The sequence below is a fragment of the Battus philenor genome, unplaced genomic scaffold, assembly GCF_028537555.1.
Source record: "Battus philenor isolate CCGP_79_NKW_IND1 unplaced genomic scaffold, ilBatPhil1.0.hap1 SCAF_13, whole genome shotgun sequence".
Classification (NCBI taxonomy): Eukaryota; Metazoa; Arthropoda; class Insecta; order Lepidoptera; family Papilionidae; genus Battus; species Battus philenor.
In genome coordinates, this window is record NW_027181675.1 from 6,682,233 (window position 1) to 6,705,470 (window position 23,238).

At 33.3% G+C, this 23,238-nt stretch overlaps 1 protein-coding gene across 1 annotated transcript; it reads left to right on the forward strand.

Annotated features, from left to right (window-relative positions):
• The first annotated feature begins 1,352 nt into the window (after nt 1-1,352).
• swi2 (Protein singed wings 2) lies at nt 1,353-22,637 on the forward strand. Its single transcript, XM_068777473.1, has 9 exons — nt 1,353-1,577; nt 5,417-5,612; nt 7,820-7,979; nt 11,499-11,661; nt 12,239-12,396; nt 17,287-17,460; nt 19,976-20,134; nt 21,081-21,281; nt 21,804-22,637. The coding sequence occupies exons 1-9, from the start codon at nt 1,538-1,540 to the stop codon at nt 21,987-21,989; spliced, it is 1,437 nt and encodes a 478-aa protein (XP_068633574.1). The 5' UTR covers nt 1,353-1,537; the 3' UTR covers nt 21,990-22,637.
• Nucleotides 22,638-23,238: the final 601 nt, after the last annotated feature.

Below are 23,238 nucleotides of genomic sequence, written 5' to 3' on the forward strand. Positions count from 1 at the left end.
TTATTCATATATCCTACAGAATAATTTACAGTTACCTCTTTTGATATTATAAGAAGAATGTGAGTAGAGCCCAATTTGATAGAAACTAGATTTATCTTGACCTCCTAGTGACCCTATTCAATTTCTACAACTTAAAAGTACAAGGGTACCAAATGCGCCCTGATTTAAGAAGGGCCTATAATAAATTTACACGGGTTTTTTAAATAAAATTTTTTTTTATTAAATTCTATATATATATATATAAGTGTGTGCGTGTGTGTAATTATACACACGTGCGTATTTTTGGCGCCAAGTGATAACGAGCAGAGCGCCTGCGATTGCGCTCCTATGAAATGAAGTTCGATTAATGATAAACATAATCCCTTAAATAATTCCTAATCTGATTTACACAAGTTAATAATAGATATATTCGCTCGCTAAAAACACCGGCGAATGGACAATTCTGTACAAATAAAATAAATAGTAAATTCTTATTTACTTTTGCATTTATTCCTTTGTGAGCCTCCTGAAAAATTGTGACGAGCTGCCTCTGAGAGAAACCTTTTTATTTATATTTGTGATGCTGATAAATGTTTCACATACTCCACTGCTTAATATTTATCTTTATTTACTGTTTCTTTGTGTACATTCATATTTTTGTTTATTTACTACTTTTTTGTTTATTGTCGTAAAGAAACTTGACGAATATTCTTTATTCGTTTTCTCCATACAAACAAGTTATCTAAAGGATGACATAGATATTACGGTGTTTTTTACCTTATTCACAAACTATTTATATTTAACCGTGAAGAATATTTATTAGATTTTTTCAAATCACAATTGTAGTATTAATAAGGAACTGAATGCTATGGCTATATTTTAATAACATAATTTTAGTATTGTTGTAAATGTTGTGTTGATATTTTTTTTATAATATTGTTAAGAAATACAATAAAGTGCAATATTAATTAATACGTTTGTTCACATAATAACATATTAGTCACAATAAGCCATTGTTAGTTATAAGTTAATTAAACAGAGCAATAAACAGATGGACTTGATTTTAATAATGATTTTAAAAATACTGTATTTATATTAGTTTTTAACGGTTCAGCTATAGCGGATCTTAGTAAACTCAATTATTCGATGTAGGAAATTCGCATGTAATCACATAAAAAACATTACACCCATTCTAAGTTACATGCTTGAATTTTTTTGTTTATCTGTGATTTATTAAAAAGCTGCGACGGTTTACGTTTTTCGCCAAATTGGTTATTAATCCTGTTACGTAGTTTCCCAGTATCTTTATTTGAGATTTTCATTTTCAGGCTCTCAGTCACGGTTGGAGTGCCGTCCTCGCGGTACGTTATCACACGAGGTGAAAATTAATGAGATTTTCGTTAGAAACTTTGACTGTATTAGAGTTGAAACAAAGAATAATAAATTTAGAGCTTCATACAAAATGTTCAATTGACATTATTAGTGAAATGCTCGTTGCTGTGTTTGTTTCAATAGATGTATTTAAAGTTTAATATAATATTTATTACGATTGTTTTATATGATTAAAAGGAACTTTATTGAAAAAGTGAAGATGAAGCGTATGTATTAACATTAATTATATCTTTCGCCTGTGTATAATGATTCAGATAATCTTTCTGTACCGTTATCAAGGAAAACTAAGAAATTTTTTACATGAACAATGGCATTTTCTTTCTTTAATGTTTTACCAGCCATTAGAAAATAATGATTGAAACTAACTTTACATATGTTCAGTTTGAAGATTTATAGATGGTTTAAAATAAAAAAATGTTTGGGAATATTTCTAGGTGATATAATCTTTGATGACAGTGACGTGCTGAACACCTGAAATCTAACAACTGATAACATCTTTTTCTATTGATTTCCTGTATCTGACGACGGCTTCATGTAGATAATGATAATATATTAAATTAAATTGTTATTAAAGGGCAGCGAGCTGTATGATGAATAAAGAATTAAATTTTACTTAATGTACTTCTTACAATTCGATGAAGGAGTTCATTAAAAATTACATTTGTTAAAAAAAGATAATTTTTTAACCAAACATTTTAACTATTTTAGTATTTTATTTTCTTAAGAAAATATAATTTTAATAAACAAAGTTAAAAGATAGTCAAAAGTATTACTATGACGAGAATTGAGGTATTATGATAATCGATAGAGGTGATATTGACTAGTACTTTGGTTGAGGATTTTATTGGAGGTTCCGGAGTAGAGCACACGGACCAGTAAACGCAGCTTAAGACGTATAAAAAAAAGTGGAGAAATGACCTTGTTAAGGCTGTCGGAACATGCTGAACACAGACCTCTTCCAATCAGTTCTATTGGAAATCTGTGGAGGCTAGGCTTATGTGGAACAGCGTACGTCTTGTGGCCTAATGTTAGTGAAAATTCAACGCCTTGTAAGTTAGATAGATTTGATAGTGCCTATGTAATCTGTAGCTAATTAAGTTCTACTTACTCTTGCTTGCACAAGTATAAGACTTGTAAAACTCAGTCGTTTTGAATGTAAACAGAAACAAACTGTGCATATTGGTAAAATTCATTGCGCAGCCATGACCATAAATAAATGGCCATAAATGGCCATAAATAGCCGTACATAGTTTCTATAGTCTTTTGAAGAAATTTTCTAAGAGGCTGTTATGGATACATACATATACCTCACAGTCCGCAATTGGTAGGAATTTCAATATACTAATACCATAAAAGCGGATTGATCGAACGGTTAGGGTTGTACGTACTCCACGAGGTGATCTATTTCCGATATTGCTGGTAATTGTATGCGAGACTTGAGTGGCCATATACTGATAATATTAAGGTTTTTTGATTTATAAGGCCAGCCTGTGTTATTTGTTTAATAATTTAATAAAGCATAAAATACTGATGACGTTAACAAAATCAAAGAAAAGTCTATCGAAAATTGTGACGAAGTAACAAATTGTTTGTTGTAAATGCTTCTCGAGTTTAAACGTTGCCTGACATTGGTTTTAGAGTGAAAACATGCCTGGGGATGAATTATTTCCTGATGTATTTTATTACGAATACTAATTAAAACATTTACGTAAAAATTGAATATCTTTAATATTTTGTGTTATCATTCTATTTAATGCTGGGATCTTCTCTTTAGTCCTCATTACTAACTTGAAATATTCTACTATTATTCCAATATTATATACGAATATTACTAAAATTACTTCAATTGTTAGATATAAATATCTCTGTCACGAACTCATGAAATAATAATACAAACAAAACATTGCTGTCAGGTATGTGTTAATACAATTATTGTCAATTTGAGGCTGCCATGTTTAGGTATTAGTTGCAATTGACGTTAATATTTGAACATTTAAATCAATAATATTTTATAATAAGAATAATTTCCATTATGTATGATAGTCATACTTAATGACATTAGTTTCGTGTTTATTTTTTAACCTTCCATTTTTTAACGATCCTATAGTAAATCTATGGAGGTGGTTCATGTCCGACTGTGTACGTCCTATGACTGAAATTATGATGCACACTCGTGTACTCGTGCACATATGTAAACTCGTGAAAAAAAAACAAGTTACTGTAAACAGCAGCAAAAAGCCTATTTTCTTATACGTATTTTCGGTTTATCATGGTAAAATCTAAGGACCTCGTTTGCATTTCCTTTCATCTCAAAGAATTAACGAAGCTGGTTTCAGTAACAAAAAAAAGGGATAAACGTGATATGTACCTTAATTGGGTTATTCCTTTACACCGGTTATATTTGCCCATTAATACTTTTTAACTAAGGCATTTAAAGAAGTGGATCTATAACGAGGGTCTCGAAAGTTTTAGACTATGTTTAACAACGTAATAAAACTTTGTTGTTTTTTTCTGATTTTTATTTAATAAATTCTGTAAATAAGAACAATGTCAGCTAGTAAATAAGTATCTTTGGCGGGAATCGTACTCACTTTTGGTATGTAGGCAAACATATTTCGTGCAATGTTAACGAAAATCTTTTCTTCGAAGAACATACCTGACCACTGTAGCCCGAGTAAAGAAAGTGCTTCTTCAAGATTCTTCGTAATATACTAATCATAAACGTTTAAAAAACATTTAATTCTACTTGCGCGAATTTATTTTTTCGTATTGGATATTAACTTGTAGCGGAGTAGAAACATCGCACCTTTTGGCTTGGAAATAGTCAGAGGACTAGCATAAGGATCACTAAAAGAAAATATTCAACATATCCCTGCAAATACCGTTTTTAAAGAATTTCACGTCCTTTGCATGAGGATTATCTTTCATTATAAAGGCAATGACACAAAAAAGGTTCTTCTATTCTTCAATTTAAATACCTAACGACTAAACGTGTATTTGCAATATAAGTCACTCCAGTTCGGTAGGTATTCGCGTAACGCTTCAATTTCTATACGAAGCTCTATTAATGTAACAAATTTAACGAAATGCAAAAAAAAAAACCACAGCCGTAAACATTACATCGGTAAAAATAACATCACAGAAGAACTGTTAACTTGATCCTGTTCACAAACTGAAAATGAAATGAACAGCTTCAAATGATTATAATATCGTATTGTAGCCTTTCACATTTTTCTTTGTCGTATTTCCTTAACTTTCAGTGTACGTTGTACTCCAGTGAAATTACAAATTCAACTCATTCTACGAGACAGGGTGTGCCTAGTGTAGTATTTTTTAAGCAGTGGGTTTTAATGTAATATTGGGTGTTAAGGAGATAAACATTATTATTATTTAAACTATTTGTTTTTTTGTATGTGCACACTAAATCTTATACAGTTCACGTACTAAACTGTAGATGTCACATTTTGCTTTTTTCAGGATTCTTGATTCGTTAAAATGTTGTTTGTACTGATTATAACCTGAGGAGTTATTTATTTAATTAATAAAATTTAGGGAAAATATACTTCTACAAACATAACTTACCCGTAACAGAAAATAAAGTTTCATCATCATTTGAGCCATAGGACGTCTTCTGGTGGATGTACATTTATTTCTTCAATAAAATAACGAAAAATCTGGGTGCTAGGAAATGTCTCTTTGAGGTTTTTATACGATTCTTTTAATGGTTCTTTTAAATATGGTCTTAGTAAAGCTAATAATAATTCTAAATGATTTCTTGGTGACCTCATGAAAACATTAGTTCTGCTTTATTTTATATAAATGAGGGTTTCCAGACTTTTTTTGTACTTATTTCTAACTACATAAGCAGTTTATCACCGTCATTTTAGTCATAGGATGTGCCTTGCCGATACAAGGCCTCATCGATTTCCAATAGGACCTGTTGGAAGCAGCCTGCATCCGGAGTTTTCTGAATGTTAATGAAAATTATTAATTTTTGTTTTCAATTTCACGGGTTAAAAAAAATCACGTTGGACTTTTTTTTCAGTACCAGAAATCGTAACATTATTATTACTCGTACAACTTGGTGATCCAACTTCAATAGTACAGCAAAGAAGAAATAATTTATTTATAAGTAGAACTTGTTCGCTCGCTGAATATACGAGAAAAGGAAATTGCATTCAAGAACACGGTCGACTGTTATGCAGGGGAGGTTTTACAAGCGAATGGATGAAGGGTGTAAAGTAAGTTGGTACTATACAATGTTAATGAAACTTGTTATTAGAAAAAAAAAAATTAAATCTGATCACTTTTATGCGATTCTAGTAAGTAGTTATAAGCTTTTATAACGAACGACAATTGTTCTGACTTGGTCGCGTCACCGATTTGAATTCGGATTGGGTTTCTATTGAGAATTGATTCACGAAAATAATAATGTTGTTATTTGTTATATTGTATTTCAGCGGGCGTATTATACGGTTTGAGACTTTACGCCCACGTTTTAATGAAAATGTATATGTGTTCAACTGTAACATATATATGTCACAGTTGAACACATATACATTATATAAGGTTGTCAAATATCTCCCTTCCGCCTTTTTGTCTTTTGAATTTCGCGGCTATGTACAAAGCGCTACAGAGCTCGTATCTGGCAATACTATACATAATTTGAAAGGTCTTCACATAACCTACAAAACGACGCTATGCATGATTAGTTTGGATATTGCGTTCAACAGTTATAGACGTGTATACATGGAGTTCACTAACGCCGAAATTCGCGCTATTTTAAAGTTTTCCTTCGTTAAAGGCAAATCCGCTAGAGAAACGTTCCGTGAGATTAATGGTGTTTTGGGGGATGGTACTCTATCACTTCGAACCGCGGAGGAATGGTTTCGACGATTCAGAGCCGGCGAAAACGACACCATGGATAAGCCAGCCGGCGGAAGACCTGTGACGACAAATACCGATCAAATCATGGACTACATCGAGTTAGACCGGCATGTGGCATCTCGTGACATCGCCCAGGAGATGGGAGTTAGTCACCAAACCATTTTAAACCATCTGCAGAAGGCTGGATACAAAAAAAAGCTTGATGTTTGGGTGCCGCATGATTTGACGCAAAAAAACCTTCTGGACCGAATCAACGCCTGCGATATGCTGCTGAAACGGAACGAACTCGACCCATTCTTGAAGCGGATGGTGACTGGCGACGAAAAATGGATCACATACGACAATATCAAGCGAAAACGGTCGTGGTCGAAGGCCGGTGAATCGTCCCAAACAGTGGCCAAGCCGGGATTGACGGCCAGGAAGGTTTTGCTGTGTGTTTGGTGGGATTGGAAGGAAATCATCCACTATGAGCTGCTCCCATATGGCCAGACGCTTAATTCTACCATCTACTGCGAACAACTGGACCGCTTGAAGCAGGCGATCGACCAGAAGCGTCCAGAATTGGCCAACAGGAAGGGTGTAGTGTTCCACCAGGACAACGCCAGACCACACACTTCGTTGATGACTCGTCAGAAGCTACGGGAGCTCGGATGGGAGGTTTTATCACATCCACCATATAGCCCGGACATAGCGCCAAGTGATTACCACCTGTTCCTGTCCATGGCGAACGCCCTTGGTGGTGTAAAGTTGAACTCAAAAGAGGTTTGTGAAAAGTGGCTGTCCGAGTTCTTCGCAAATAAGGAGGGGGGCTTCTACGAGGGAGGTATTATGAAGTTGCCGTCTAGATGGAAACAGATTATCGAACAAAACGGCGCATATTTGAACTAAATCCGATCACTACACTACACACAAAAGTGTTACACTTTTTATAAAGCATTGAATAAAGAGCAAAAAAGCGGAAGGGAGATATTTGACAACCTGTTAGTTTTTTGTTAGAACCCATTTTATATATTATTAAGAATTAATTTTAACTGATACTAAAATTTGAACATTTGTTAATTCTAGTTTTAATAAAGTCATTTAGTAACAATTTGTTTTACCTAGAGAAAACGCGCCCTAACAAAAAAACTGGTTTTACAGTTAAACGTATGTAGATAGTTAACCCACGAAATTTCAAAATTATTTTATCAAACTTCTAATGTCAAAAACTATTTTTAAAACAAATTTTTGCGTATCTATGTATACACATAGTTCAACTCAACATAATGTTTTTTGTCTTGTCATTATTTTTATGTCATATTCTAAGTATCTAAGGCTAAGAGAAAAACAAAAAGATGTTTATAAGAATAAACTATGATTCAATAATAATGTGACAATTTGTAAAAGTGACAAGTATGTGGTATATTTAGCCTTAATTAATTTTTATTGCTGTGACTTGACGAATCGTTTAATATCTGCCTACGATGTTGTCAGTTCTGTAACTCAAAACGTTAGATATTGCAATAAAAATGTTTTTACGACGGATGTAATGTAATAAAACAAGTATCGTTTTTTTAAACAGTTACGAAATAAAACATCTTAAAGTTGTAAGCTGGCCGGGTGAATGTTTCAACGTGGCCCGCCTTCGTCATCATTTTCCTGAAATACAATATCTGGAACTCATCAATTGCACTGTACTAACAATGTTTAAAGGCCGCTTTGAAGAGTCTAGCAAGATTGAAGTGAGTATAGTTATAAACGTTTTAATCACCGCTTTCATTTACCCTGCAGCTGTCTCACTAGAAGCTATATTCCTATCGCACAATTGTTAAATCACGGGATGTGACTGACGGCACTTTTTGTGCGAAGTCGACTTTTTTTTGAAAGTTTGCTTTGTTTGTCTTTGACTTGCCTTGAAGAACGCTGTCACAACCAACGATGACGACGTGGTTCGAGGAACGGCGTCACAACGGACATTGTGCTTTGAGGAACGCTTAGCAAACGGCATAGCTATTTGATACGTCGCGCGGCTGACGGAACCCTTAATAATAATTTTCCCGCGAGAGTAATTTTTTTTTAATAAGACGATTCCGTTAAGACTAAAACAACGTTTAGGTTTACATCGCACAACAGTGTTTAATTACAGATTGGAACATATACCGTACTCCTAAAACCTATAACGCAATGGTATTTTTTGTTGAATTATTATGATATTTTAATATATATAATTAACAAAAGGGCCAATATTTAGCCTCTTTCACACATGCAGTTGTAGTCGTGAAACAAAGTGCACCGCCCGCCAGCCCGCTGATAAATGCGTATGCGGCAAACAATGCAAATCACACAACCGCTACCGCCAAATTACTGAACACGTGTTTCACCCCTCCACGGGGCATCTTCAGGAGTTATGTTACACCAATTGGTGCCAAACACAGAGTCCACTCTGTGTTTGGCACTAATACCGATTAGTTACACCGGTAACATACCAGCGGGCTGGCGGGCGGTGCACTTTGTTGCACGACTACCACTGCATGTGCGGAATAGGCTAAATATTGGTCCTTTTCTTGCTTAGGATGGACTTCCGCAAGGTAACGCCTGATTCCATTAAATATATATATAATATAAGGTGTGGGTCGCTTTGGGAGTACTTGGCTTGTGTTACGGTTTTATTTAAGAATCAAGGTAATTTTTTTCCTTGTAATATAATAATATATGTATAGAGAAGTAAAAGCAAATTTTATTTATGAAAGATTAATAGTTCAAATGCTAGGAAGTAGACCCTTCATAAAGTATTCGGTGCTCCCACTGCTTGATTTAGAGCTAAAGACTTGAAAGAGTAGCAATTTACAGCGAATTCTGTGCGTTGTGAAACACACGACAAATAATTAACACATTAAAATTAATCTAGTATCTAAACAATTATATTCTGAAATAATTTAATTTAAATAAAAAAAACAACCCACGTTTACTAGTGCGATATGCTTAGAATAAATTTCCCGGCTTGTTATGGTCGGATTTCAATTTGCATAAATTAAGTATTAAAGTTAAAACACACTCATATTACGGGCCAAATGTAAACAGCTGAAAATAATAACCGCAAATGATGAAATAAAATTAACTAAATATGTTAATGTAATTTCCCTTTGCTCTTTCAAGTCTGTAAAATCATTGTCAATAAGAAAGTATTTACGCGAGTAATTTATTTAAAAATCTAATTTATTATATTAATTTTTTTAAATCACTATGTCAAATTTATGAAATCAAATAAACAAACGTTGGTTGTAGTAATTATACAATGAAATAATTACTCTACTAGAACATCTGTAAGTAAAAAATTCTATCATTCATTTGTAAATTCCCATAAGAATTTTCGATTAAAACAAATTGTTTCTTTTAAAAAGGTTCACTAGCAGATGATCGCTTTGGAACTGCTTCTTACAATAACAAACTTTATATCAATAGCACAAGATCAACAAAATTTTATAATACTTGTGCTTGTATAATAGCAACATAAAATTTAGTATAAACACTGTGTTAATAGTTTCCCGTGAGTTATAAATGCGCATTTAATATTTGACTCAGTGAATTTAAACGAAATTAATTTTATACGAAAATAGAAGTTAGAATATGCGTTGCTTTAGAGATTATTTCGATTTTGGCAATATCTGATAAAGATTGTATGTATAAATCATTATTGTTAAACTTTATTAAAATAAATGTCGTAGTGGCATTTCTTGTTGCTTCTTCGTCACAACTATAACATCTAGCTAAGCAGAGTAAAGTCAGAAATAAATTTGATTAAAAAAAATTAGTTGACAGTCAATAAAAGTCCTCTTAAAAGTTCCAGTGTTGAATAAAATAATTTTGTCTTTATTACCTGTGAGAGTTCTCGAGTGGCGACAACGGATATTAGTGTAAGTCGGACGATAAAGTCAATGTCGCGAGAAGGAGCATCTATTGGCTGAAAAGAAGAAAAAGTATGAGGTATATGTCTAGCTGTAGATTTTCAACGACTGAAATGATGATCATAATAAACCACAATAATAAAATTAAAGGACGTGAATGCAACGATCTCATAGCAGAGTTTACACGCTGTTTTGTACACTATCATGATGTAAAAACTTTAGAAACCTAATGTTAATGAGAGCACGAATTGTTGAAAAAGGGGAATAACTAAAAGTATCTGACATCTCCATCTAAATCACTCACAAAAAAACGCTCTGTTCGTTTGATCGCTATGTTATAAAGAATATATAGCGAATAATCTTAATTAAAAATAAATCAGTAAATAATTAAGTGTGTAATAGTGATCGAATATTGAATTACAAAGTCATATTGTAATACTGAGGTCTTCCCACGGTTCAATTTATATAAATCTATAACTAAGATAACAATGTAATAAACTTAGAAATGAATATGACTATTTTAGAAAAAACTACACAACTGTATAGCTTTGAGTGGTCGTTCAAAATAATGTAGTCTACGCGGTACGCGAAATCAGATTGACCTTCCACCGACCAGTGCAGGTAAAGAGCTGTCTCCTTCTGTCTCCCTTGCGACGCCCACTTCTGTCCTACTGACAATAGGGCCACTCTATTGCCCGCATCTGGCAGGCACATTGTTGATAATACCACGCATCCTATAATACCTTATATCAATGAAGGTGAGTAATGACTGCTTTATAAAGCGGATTACTAAAACTATAAAACGTGACAGCAATTATCTAATGATTCAAGAATTATAACAAGGCCTGATTAAAAATTAACTTAAAATATTTAAACCCATAAACATTGCTCAGAATGAAAAACTATGTAATAGCTTCGAATCCAGCATACATAATCACTTAAGTTGATTTAAGAAGTTTAGTATGTATTAAAAGTTCTTAATAATGCTAACACGTCATTACTTTTAGCAGTCATCGTGTTACGATAGCCATTTTGATAAGACCCCATAATAGTCTTATAAATATTTCTATAATCTATTATTTAAACACACATACATACATACACACACATGTATGTATGTATATATATATATATATATATATATATATATATATATATATATAATACATACACACATATTTCACAGTGTACTTAATTTTAGATTGTTTTAGCCCAACTTCATCGTAGACCAATGAATGTTCGTCGATATGGAAAAGACCTGTATATATATATATATTTATATATATATATATATTTATATATATATATATATATCATATAATATCATATAACCAAAATTTTGTAATTTTTTTTCAGAAAATTGGCTTACACGGATTAACTTCACTATGGGAAGTTCCGGCGGAACTTGTGTCCGGTATGCGTAAACTACGCGAACTGGATCTACGCGGTAATGTGTTAAGACATATGCAAGCTGCTATGATAAAGGGACCACCGTTGTTGGAAAAAGTGCATCTGAGCAGTAAGTGAACTAATACTTATTTACTTTAGTGAAGCCGAAACAGCTTTACCGCATCTGAAGAAAGCGTGGCAAGGCTGGAGTCGTTGACGAATGGCTGATGTGACATAGTGGCCTCCCCCCGGCTTGCCTCGCGCATACATAAGGCGCTGTGTAGCGGCGTTAGCAATATACAAAATTATTTATTTTTATATTTAAAATTCTTAGTAGTTTTTTTTTTAATAAATTTGAGATTTGCGAACTTACATCAACAGATTTTATTTCAACTGTTATTATTTGTTTGTATACGCTATGTTAATGTTTCTTTATGCAATGAAAAACAGTTATTTTAGAGCGGTTCGTGTTATTAAAATCAAATGATGGGGATATACACACACAAATATTCAATAATTTCCTTAGCCTCGTGACATAATTTTAACTTAATTTAATTATACCTAATTTAACAATACCTATAATGATAACGAAACGTTTAATATCTTTAACACAGTAAATTATTCCACCCTTATTTATCATAAATTATACTTTGGGTCTTTGTTTTAATTCTAATTCAATAAGATTTTTTAAGAGTTATCATTTACAGATAATAAATGGGATTGTAGTGATGGTGGACTAGACTGGCTGGCAATTGAGCAAGATAACAGTACTGTAAGGCGACGTATAGTCGACTATTATCGTCTTATATGTAATCAAAGGCTTTACAAAGGAAAACCGCTTCATAAAGTAATGGATATTATAAAGGTAACAACAAACAAGGCCAAAACAAATTAGCTTTGTTATTATTGTGTTTAATTTAAGCTGTGGAATGTAACATGAATATCACTGCAAAGTTATGGAGAAATTTTAACAAGAAGTGATAATTTTTAATGATTAAACATTAATCGTCTTAAATATATATGGACTTCAATTATCAGTTTGGTGTTTTAATTCATAAATTTATTACTATTGCAAATTGGAGATCAGAACTTTCACGGTTTGTTTTCTGGGACTTAAAGAGTGCTTATAAAATATTATTAGTAGTAATTAGAAAGAATGACGGTACTTTATGCATAAGGATTAAGGATTAGGGAATAATTTTGGAGTGACGACCATATAAATGTTTAATTCAAATTATCATATCGAATTCATATAGAATTTGTTTTTAGAAAGTCTATAAGGTAATGATGGCAAGGTTAATAAAAAGAAGTAATTGATTTAACAAATGTTTGTCAAAAACACCAAACTTTCTTAACTTAACAAGGCGCCATAAAGGCGCGTAAAGTGTAGATAAAAGTGGCCAAAATAACTAATTAAAAGAGCCGTTTAGCCTTGCTGTTTCTATGTGGAATATTAATTCGCGGTGTCCAGATGTTGTCTACAAATGTTTCTTTTTCAATGGTTCATTGTCTGAGATTATTTTATTGTTGTTATTAATTATAATTTTGGTAACCTATTGGTATTGAAAACATACGAGGGTGAATCAAAAAGTTCTTAGAAGTGCATATATATGAAACCTTTTTGGATCAAGTTCGATATTCAAATTAAAGAGTGTCTATCACACTATATTTATGCAGACTGTCACTTGTTTTTGTCAGTTCGTTCGCATGTAATAATTTTTTTTGTGCAACGAGTTGCTAAAAAGTCAAAATTATGGATAAAAGTGAGTTACGTGCGGTGATAAAATATCTCAGTTTGAAAAAAATGTCTACGAAGGAAATTTTTTTGGACATTCAGCAGACATTAGGGGGTGATGCTGTACCCTATTCTACGGTTGCGTACTGGGTGGCTGAATTTAAAAGAGGTAGATCAAGCTGTAAAGATGACCCGCGTTCTGGGCGGCCTTCAACCTCCGTTACAGAAGAAAATGTCAAAAAGGTTGAGAATCTGGTTTTGGAAGACAGAAGAATGACTATAAAACATATAGCTGAGATCCTAAAGATATCTTTTGGTAGCGTTCAATCCATTTTAATTGATTCACTGGGGTTCAAAAAAGTGTCTGCAAGATGGGTGCCACGAATGTTAACCGACGAAAACAAAAAGCGACGTTTGGAAATTTCCAAGCCTAATCTCGAAATGTTCCAGCGTGATTCGGATAATTTTTGCCGTCGTCTTGTCACCATGGATGAAACGTGGGTCCACCATTTTGATCCTGAAACTAAAAGACAAGGCATGTCTTGGAAACGACCATCCTCTCCATCTATTAAGAAATTTCGAGTTGCTCCTACCGCTGGCAAAGTTATGGCCTCTGTGTTCTGGGATAGTGAAGGAATCCTTTTTATTGATTACATGCCAAAAGGCCAGACGATTACTGGACCCTATTATGCAAATTTAATCCCGAAAGTGCGTGAAGCGATTAAAGAAAAACGTCGTGGAAAACTGTCGTTGGGCGTGTTGTTCCTTCAAGATAACACTCCTGCTCATCGATCGGAAGTTGCGCTCAACGCAATCCGCTGTGCTGGCTTCAATCTCCTTGACCACCCACCATATTCTCCGGACTTAGCCCCAAGTGATTTTCACTTATTTCCAAAATTAAAAGAGTAAATCCGTGGAACAAAATTTCACGATAATGACGCGGTTATAGCTGCCGTAGAGGACGTTTTCGAGAGTCAAGAAAATAATTTTTTTTCACAAGGAATAAGGAAGTTAGAAACGCGTTATTCTAAATACATTGCATTGGAGGGAGGTTATTTTTCTACAAAAATAAAATATTATTATTTAAATCTTTGCATTTTTTAATATTGATTCCAAGAATTTTTTGATTCACCCTCGTAAGGCGTAGACGGCGCTTAGTCTGAACCTCGTTTTAGTTAGTAAAGTTCGAGGTCGCGAGAGAGGGCCAAATCTCGACTTTGTTGGTAGCTATTGCCTCTTTGATACCGCGGAAAAAGTTAGCGCTGGAATAAGTGGCGGAAGAAATTCTGGAAACGCTCCATTCTATATATAATATTCACGGGTCATAACCAATAGAGAGGTTAACGAGTCCAGTTATTCTACGAGTTGGTTTATCTGGTTGGGTTTGGCTGCAAGTTACTTCGCATTATGTTTGCTTTATTGTCATCGAGTCGTCTGGAAGCTTAAGAAATTGAATCAGTCTTACGCAGCGTCACGGTTGAACGACCTCGATGGGATTGTATTGTAGGTAACGATCTCTGCAGTCTAGGCTCGCATGGCTTTCAGAGTTGCTTAGAGGTTTAACTACCGGGCCACGGATAGGACTCCGTCCGGCGGGGCGCAGCGAAAGGAAAGCCAATGGGACCGGAATCAATTGCCGCCTAGCCTGAGAGACTACTACGTATATATACTATCTATATTTGATTTGATTTGATACGTAGTGGCAAAGACATAGTACAAGTATTTAATGGTTTTGACAAATGATTATTCTTATAAGTGGTTATAATAAAAATAAAGTGATAGAAAATGTCAGCGGATAGGTACCCACTACAAGTCATAGGTCTCCCCTAAAAATCGCAACAATGACCCGTCTTGCACTGCCCATATCCAGTGACGTTTAGTCACCTTAATTACGTCGACGGTCGGTAAATTCAATATTGAAATTAACGAAATTGCTTTTTTTCATAAGTCCACTATTTTTACGTAAAATATGATATAATTTTACATATCCAACGCCAGCATCAATGTTATTTTTAAACGTACCAGTATCAGAGTATCAAGAACGTGCAATCATCGCGTTGATCAGCGCACTGACTCACTCGCCTCAGACAGAATACAGCTGATGATCATCGTGGAAGAGATTCACGCCTCCCTTCGACAACCGAGTAGATATCACTTAGTCGTTACGAGATGTCAGGAGTCTCGTCGTACGCAGGTTTTTTTTTAAATTTATATCTCGCGGATTTGTAATTCGCCGAAGTTTGACGAAGTTGTAAAAGCCAGAAAGGTTAACAGTTGTTTCCATTGCTAAGTGCGAAACCCCTAAAATAAGGAAGGTCGCATTTTTTGGTTGTTTTTATCGCAGAATTTCGTTGGTACATTAAGAATATAATAAAAATCATCAACAGGTCTTTATGTACATAATAATTTGAATAGCAATTTGCTACAAAAACACCATTGCGTATTTCAAATCGCTAAAAACGACATTAAGATCCGGCCGAAAGTCTAATATTTGGTGAGTCGTATTTGGCAAACATACTTAATGTTACAACAAAGAAAACGTTTAGCCGCAACTTTCCTAACATAGCAACTAAATATTTTAGATCGAAAAATGTTTAAGTTGGAGTCAAGAAAACGTTATTTACAATTTGCAAATTTATACTTTTTTTAGACTCAAGTTCAAGAAATATTATTTCTTAAATTAATATTTTTTAACAGAAACAAAAGAGTATTCATATATATAAATCCTGAATATTACCACCAATTTTTGAATAAAAAAAAATCGGTATTGGAGTAGTTGCGGAATTTAAGTTTATTAGACACCTGGTTTATGGATCTTGTACGTACAAATATACAGAGCTAGGTGAGGTAACACACTAATTGGATTGTCATTAGGGCGTCCTTCGTTCTATTTGTCAACCGTAGCCGCGGCTAGCAATCCACTTGCCTTTTAATCTTCGGACATCAGTTTCGTGATGTCACAGTTTACCGAACATTACGCAAATGGCTTTATGTTTAGGTTTATTGGAGCGCCGTTTTTGGAAAATTTTTACAATTAACTTTATTATCAAACATTACGTGTTAGAAATATAACTTAGATAAATTATACTTATTTTAGCGAGTATAAAGAGAATATAAATAAAGAATGTGATAAAATTTTAAACTTTATCCTCTATAATCTAGCTTAGGTTTTGTCGTTTCAGCTCATAGACACCCGCTGCAAGGCCATTTATTCATTTATAGCACTATTTGCATGTACAACGGCGAACTTAATCCCGAAGTCATTCTCAAACAATAAGCCGTCTAGGCGGAGACAATATATTGGCGCGAAAATAAAAACACGATGAACAATCATATAATGACATATTCCAAGTTCAAAAATAGCATTTAGTTTATTTTTAATTATAACAGTGATAACGGCCGGACTTAGTATATAGACGTAGAATAAGTATGAAAAAAGACAAACAGTCTTATGTTTATAAATTTAGTTTAGGTTGCGATTAGCCAAAACTGTAACAACAGTGTGATATTGATTCAAGCATTTTTTTTGTCATTGAAAAATATTGTTTGTCCGGTGGAATTTGTCGTGCTTAGGTTATCACAGTCCGTTGGTCTTAAATTAAAATAATTCCTATTTCCAATCAACTCGTATAAAGTAATCACATTGAAATATGTAACATTAATTATTTTATTGGAATGCGATAGGCTATTAACTTCTGGAATTACAAATTCTACAGGGACAGATAGTAAATAATAATTACTGTATGTAATAATCCGAACGTTCAAAACGATTTTTTAAACTTTTTTATTATTAAGTTATTTATTATTTATAAAACCATTGATTTTTAGATAATGTGTACCATACATTATTGTCCGCTAATGTGCTAATACTAGGTCCTTTTAAATCTTTTACACATAACTAAACACCTTGTATATTAATAAATGTAAATATTAATCGGAAAAAAATTGTAATTACGAAAATAAAAACGTTAATGATTTTGAGACTATATTTAAACTTTTAAGACATTTTCTGCTTATTAGATGGTGCGCCGAACATGTCCTGCGCCGTGCGCGTGTGCAATGACTCACGTGGTGTCCGATCGTGAAGGGGCTGTGATACCTATGATCACTGTCGACTGCTCAAACAGGCGTTTAGAAGTACCTCCGGCAACATTACCACCCGGAACCACAACGTTAAGACTGGAAAATAATAAGGTAAAATAGTCCTATTTGTCGATTTTCCAGAGACGATCTTAAGTAAACTTGAATTTTAGCTATCACGTTTAAATATTACTTTTGGTAGTACGCATTTATATCTTTTATATATTATAAGAATCTAAATCAAATTGGATCATTGACCACGTTCGAGCAAGCAGAAAACAATTGGTCCATTGAGTGTTTTGTAAACAAAAGCAGTAAATTTATGAACTTCAATAAAACCGCTTGACATCGTTTGAAATATCATATTTCATTTAGTAAAAAAATTGTGCGACCCAGATAAAGTCAACGATTCATTGAGTTATAATTCAAAAAAAAATTGTATTATGTGTCTTGAACAAAAAATAAATATGGATATTATGCGGTATAAACTTGAGTGATTTTTATATTATTTAAATGTCCATATTATAATTAAAAGTTTTAAGATTTAATTAATCGTATTACTTAATAAACTTTTTTTCTAAACGTGCATAAGTTAATTTGTAAAGTTTGGAGGTCAGAAAGAAGTCTTGAAAATGAAAACAGCACAGCGTCACAATAAATATAATATGTAATGCAAAGAAATAAAACTTAGGCGTAATATCTTAACTAAGACTGGTAAGACACTGAACTGTGACTTAATTATAATGCTGTTAAGAATGGACTGATTTTACAACAGGGCGGAGGACTATTTATAATCGCTTAAATTATTATAAAAACATTACTATTTTTGAAGTCCAAAATGCCCTAGTTTGGGAAAAGTAAACAAATGTTCCTGTCAAAATCATAAGTTAATTACTGTAAGCGTAATCAACCCATTGTATTTTGTTCTGGCAAACTGCATTATTTTTAAATTGGATTACAATGAGTACTTATGCCAATTTAACAGTATACAGACATTATTTAGGTAAAAAAAAAGGAGAACTACTTATTTAGAGAGAACGAGTATCTTAAATCTGATCGGAGAAGTAATATCTTAATGCGCACTCTTAGAAAACTTTGGAGTAAGACCGATATATGTTTCTACTTGACAAAAGTGTTAAGAACAAACCGATCACCTTATGATCTACAACCGGTCGAAAACCAACCCGCCACGTCGAATTCGAGGTCGGTTTAAATATCATAGGGTTCGCCAACCTTCGACCAATCTAGATAGAAGCATTGCTGATGTTACTTCCGCCATTTCTCCCAGCGCTAACTCTCTGTGAAGTAGTAATAGCAACCGACCAAATCCAGTTTCGGCCTTCTTAGGTGCGCTTGCTTGTTATTAATGAGTGACAGCCCAAGCCGAAGTCATTGGATACCTTTGGAACTAGTCACTCCGTGGATCGTGCGTCGTTTTTAAGGTCGGTGATCCGATTCGACGCTTCCAAAGTTGCCTGCAACGCAAGCTACGGTTTCCTAAAAGATGTTTACGATAAGTACACTCAGCGTCCCGTCCCCACGCAACTGCAAAATCTGCAAATGCCACTAATAGAGCAGTGAAAGTCAGGTCAAAAAATATCCTATGGCCTGTACGGTCCAACTCAGTAAAATACTATGTGAGGTTTAGTATGTAAAATCATGCACACATCTGTTTTCATCATCTCCATATATTGTACCGGTCGTTATATTTATAATTTATTAGCGCCGGTGCGTGAGACGTCACATAGTGAACGTGACCGAGGCCAGGGTCTTTCTCCCGGGAAATGGATCTACACTATCGCGGCTAGCACGCGAGCGTACACCTTTTTAAGTGATCAAATATTTTTTGCTGTATTACAAATTATGTAACGTTTCTTCCACTTATATTTTTTATTTGTTTAAGTATTCAATTATATATATATATATATATATATATATATACATATATATATATATATATATAAAACGCTAACATGCAATGTTACAATGTCATATATTATATTTTCTTTTATTAACTCATAAATCTTACATCAGCCTGTTCGCGTTAATAATGCAATGAATTATCATTGTCTGTCGTCCTAAGCACGCCCCGCTGTGTTAGTTAAGTTTGTCACTTTGCGTCTGGAAGTGTGCTTCCGGTTTGTCAGTAGCGAACTATTATGAATCTCCGTTGATTAGCCTTTTTTAAAATATTTATTTATAATTTGTTAGGAAAAGGCTTTGAATAAAAGGGCAACCGTTTGGTGTGTTGGGGTGGAAACGCTGAGTGGGCGAGAGTGGGAATAATAAGTGGATATAACTCATGCTGGATGTAACAGAATGAAATGTTTAATTAGTAACGATTTGATAGGCGACGGAGTGTAGCCAGGACGGCAAACAATGATGATTTAGTGCATTCTTAACGCAGACAGACTATAAGCACAGAACGTTTACACCTAATTAATATTTAATATTAGATGCCGTGATGACAGCGAGACGGTCAGATGCAATAAAAATTATTCACCAGTAATCATAGGCTTTCACTTGATTTTGCCTTTGAATAAATAGTTAAGGAAATTTAATAAATAATCTCTTATTTCTTTAGACTTTTCACTGTTCAATTTACATAAATATATAATATTTATTACAGATAAACACGATAAGAATGATTATACAGAATCCACATTATAAGAAACTAGCTGATTTATATCTGGATAACAATAGCATATCAGCTGTGAAAGAATTAGAGGGTTCGGAGTGGTTCGGTACATTTCGAGTTTTAAGCTTACGTGGCAATATGTTGAAACAGGTGAGACGCTCCTATGTTAACACTATATAGTTGAGCAAAAGCTTTAGTGTTTCGGGGTAAATCATAACAAGCTGATCTAAATTTGCTATAAATATATAGTCAAGAGAGACGTCTGAGTTTCTAGATTTAGTTAAATTAATCTTCATAGATAACTAAAGAATACAAAACTGATTAAAATCTAATTTTACCGCCAAATCGCAATGTCTCGATGTCAATGTATCGACAGGTTTGACATGTAATAGTTAACGTACGATCTCCCGAATGGAGCCCCTGGTTTATAAGTTTTCTGCGCTTGCTGATTCGCGGAACATCCCGAATAAGCTTGTCTCCCTCGTTTTACTGTAATAAAGGCGATCTTGTTACCGCAAAATATATGTAATATTTACAACGAATTGATTCAGAATTAAAAGCAGTGTCTTGATAGTTCTACAAAAATTTGTGAAATAAAAACTTTACACGAATCAACACAAATATAGAAAGTAGTTAGTTCATATTGTTACAGTGTGTATATTAGGTCTATATCTTTAATTTTAAGTAAATAGTAACAATGTACTTTACAAGATTTATGTTTTAGTTTAGAATACTATTTAAAAAGAAACTGGCACTTAATCGTGGTATACTTTAAATGTAGTTTTTCTATTTATAAACAAGGTGATTTAAGATAAAGTGTATAAATACGAAGGATAGGATAAGGGATACTGCTGTTTACCAGCCGCCATTTTCAGTTTTTAAACCTATTTATAGTAACTGTGCTCGAGGGCTCTCAAGCCTTCAACACAGATAAAGATAAAAAACATAGATCCTAAGATATATTATTTATTTTACCGGACTATTTACGGGCGAAATAGGTTAGATCCATATCTATAAAGTTTGAGACGCTTTTTAATTTTAAATTTACACCAGTCGTTTTCTATTTTTAATTAAAAGAATCCTCAATTTCGTACAGATTCCAGTATATGCTTTTGACAAGGCAATTCAAGTTAATAATAACATAATGCACGTAATGTTGGGTCATAATCCTTGGAGATGTGATTGTCACTTCATACCCAGATTCCAATCGTTGCTACATAAATATAAAAGAGTAATACGCGATCAACCGGATATAAGGTGCCCAAAATCTGAAGATAAATCTACTTCTTATGCACAGGTAAGTTTTATTCATATCTTATTCTACAGTTAATTTTTCAATAGATATAAGGTTTTAATAAAGTTGGAAAAGAAAATTTAAGATAAATAAGGCAAAAATGTACAGGTAACACGTGGGTTTTCCCACAATTATTCTTTTCTCTCTCCATTAAACAGACACAAAATACCAAACGAGGCCAAATCAACAACAATAGGAAATAATAACAACTTGGTAAACAGAACAAGTTATTGTTAAATTATTTTAATAAATTTAGTCCAGCACATACTGTGTTTTTACTTATGTTTTACATAATATATATCTCATTTTAAATCTATGCTAATCAACATCTTCAAAGTCTTAAATATACGCCCATTTATTAAATCTTCCAAAATAAACAGAAATATACAAAGATTGACAAGTGTATTATTTTATATTATTAACAATTTTTATACAACGTACGACGCATTAAAAACTTGCTTAAATATCTTTGTGTGAGTGAGGAAAACAAAATGATCTTTCATTATAATTTTTTTTTCGTTTCAGATAAGTACGATATCTCTGGGACTGGTGTGTAGTAACGGACATGTCAACATGCCTATAAGCTATATCAATATAGTGAATATAATCCTTATATTTTTCATTGTAATAATTGTTAGTCGTTTTCTTTACGATTGGCACATGTTTAAAAGAACTGGAAAACTGCCTTGGTTATCATCCGTATTACCCTAATATCTTTTGTAATATTTTAATTACGAATTAATTCTTATAATTCATGAAATCAAATATTCGGAAGTAACCTGAAATCAGTAGGAGCTCAGCTGCAGAGGAGTTACCTGTAGAGGGGAAACAGTCTTATATGTAATTCACACTCTGTGCATATGTAATTATATAGGATTGCCACTGGTGACAAACAAGTTTCTAGAGGATTGGCAGCAGTGTCCTCTGCGTACCATAATATTACATTGCGATTGCCAAACTGCCTGCCAAGCGTGGCAGTTATAGTATAGCCTCCCATAGTTATTTTTGGGGGAGACCTATGTCTTGCAGTGGATGTCTATGGGATGAATCGACTGAAAACAATTTGTTAATATATTACAAAGAGGGCTTGTTTAAGAGTAAATGCATTAAAAAACGATTTTATGGAGTTATTACCAGTGTACAACCAGGTATAGGTTGTCGTCTCATTCGCCCATTCGTCTACCAAGATTTATTCGGCACAAAAGTGCTTTTTATTTCATTTTTAAAAAATATTATGACAATAATTTAAGGAAGGGAATAACAATTTTTGCAATATTTTGAAAATAATTAATGTAATATTTTTGTTTCACTACGATACCTATTATTTATTGTTTAAGATTGTTGAAGTTGCGGAAAATGAACCAAAGATATGTTCTTTGCAATATTTTTTTGTAAAATAAAAAAATGCCAAAGGTTTTAGTTCGAAACCATATGTGATAAATTTTTACTGTTGATATTAAAAAAATTGATCGAATTTGCTATATTATTTTAACCCCGAATTTTCCTCTGAGTTTTTTCTGTAAGATAATTCTTGTCAGAATTTGTGTTCGGCAATAAAGAGTTGTTGAAAGAATGTTTTTGTCATCATCAATTTAATTAACTTCAGAAACGTGATATTGTAATAGATTCCTAGTTTTGTAAATTAGGTCTTTGTTCAAACGTTGTTCACACTTTCGGAAAACTTTACGCTATTCGGAGCCGCATGTCGACAAATCCCTTAAGCTGAAATGGCTTATTTTCCCAAAGTAAATTTAATTTGTTACGACAGCCTGTGAACCATGTGTAAAGTATACTTAATCTGTTTAGACAGGGACCCATTTTCTCTTATTTAGAGAAAATTAAAGGTTAACGTATTTCTTATTGATTACACGTACATTAATTATAACGGTTTCTGGTTTTATGTAATTGTTATATAAATATTGATAAAACAGGTACTATTTAGAATGTGTTTCATAGGAAC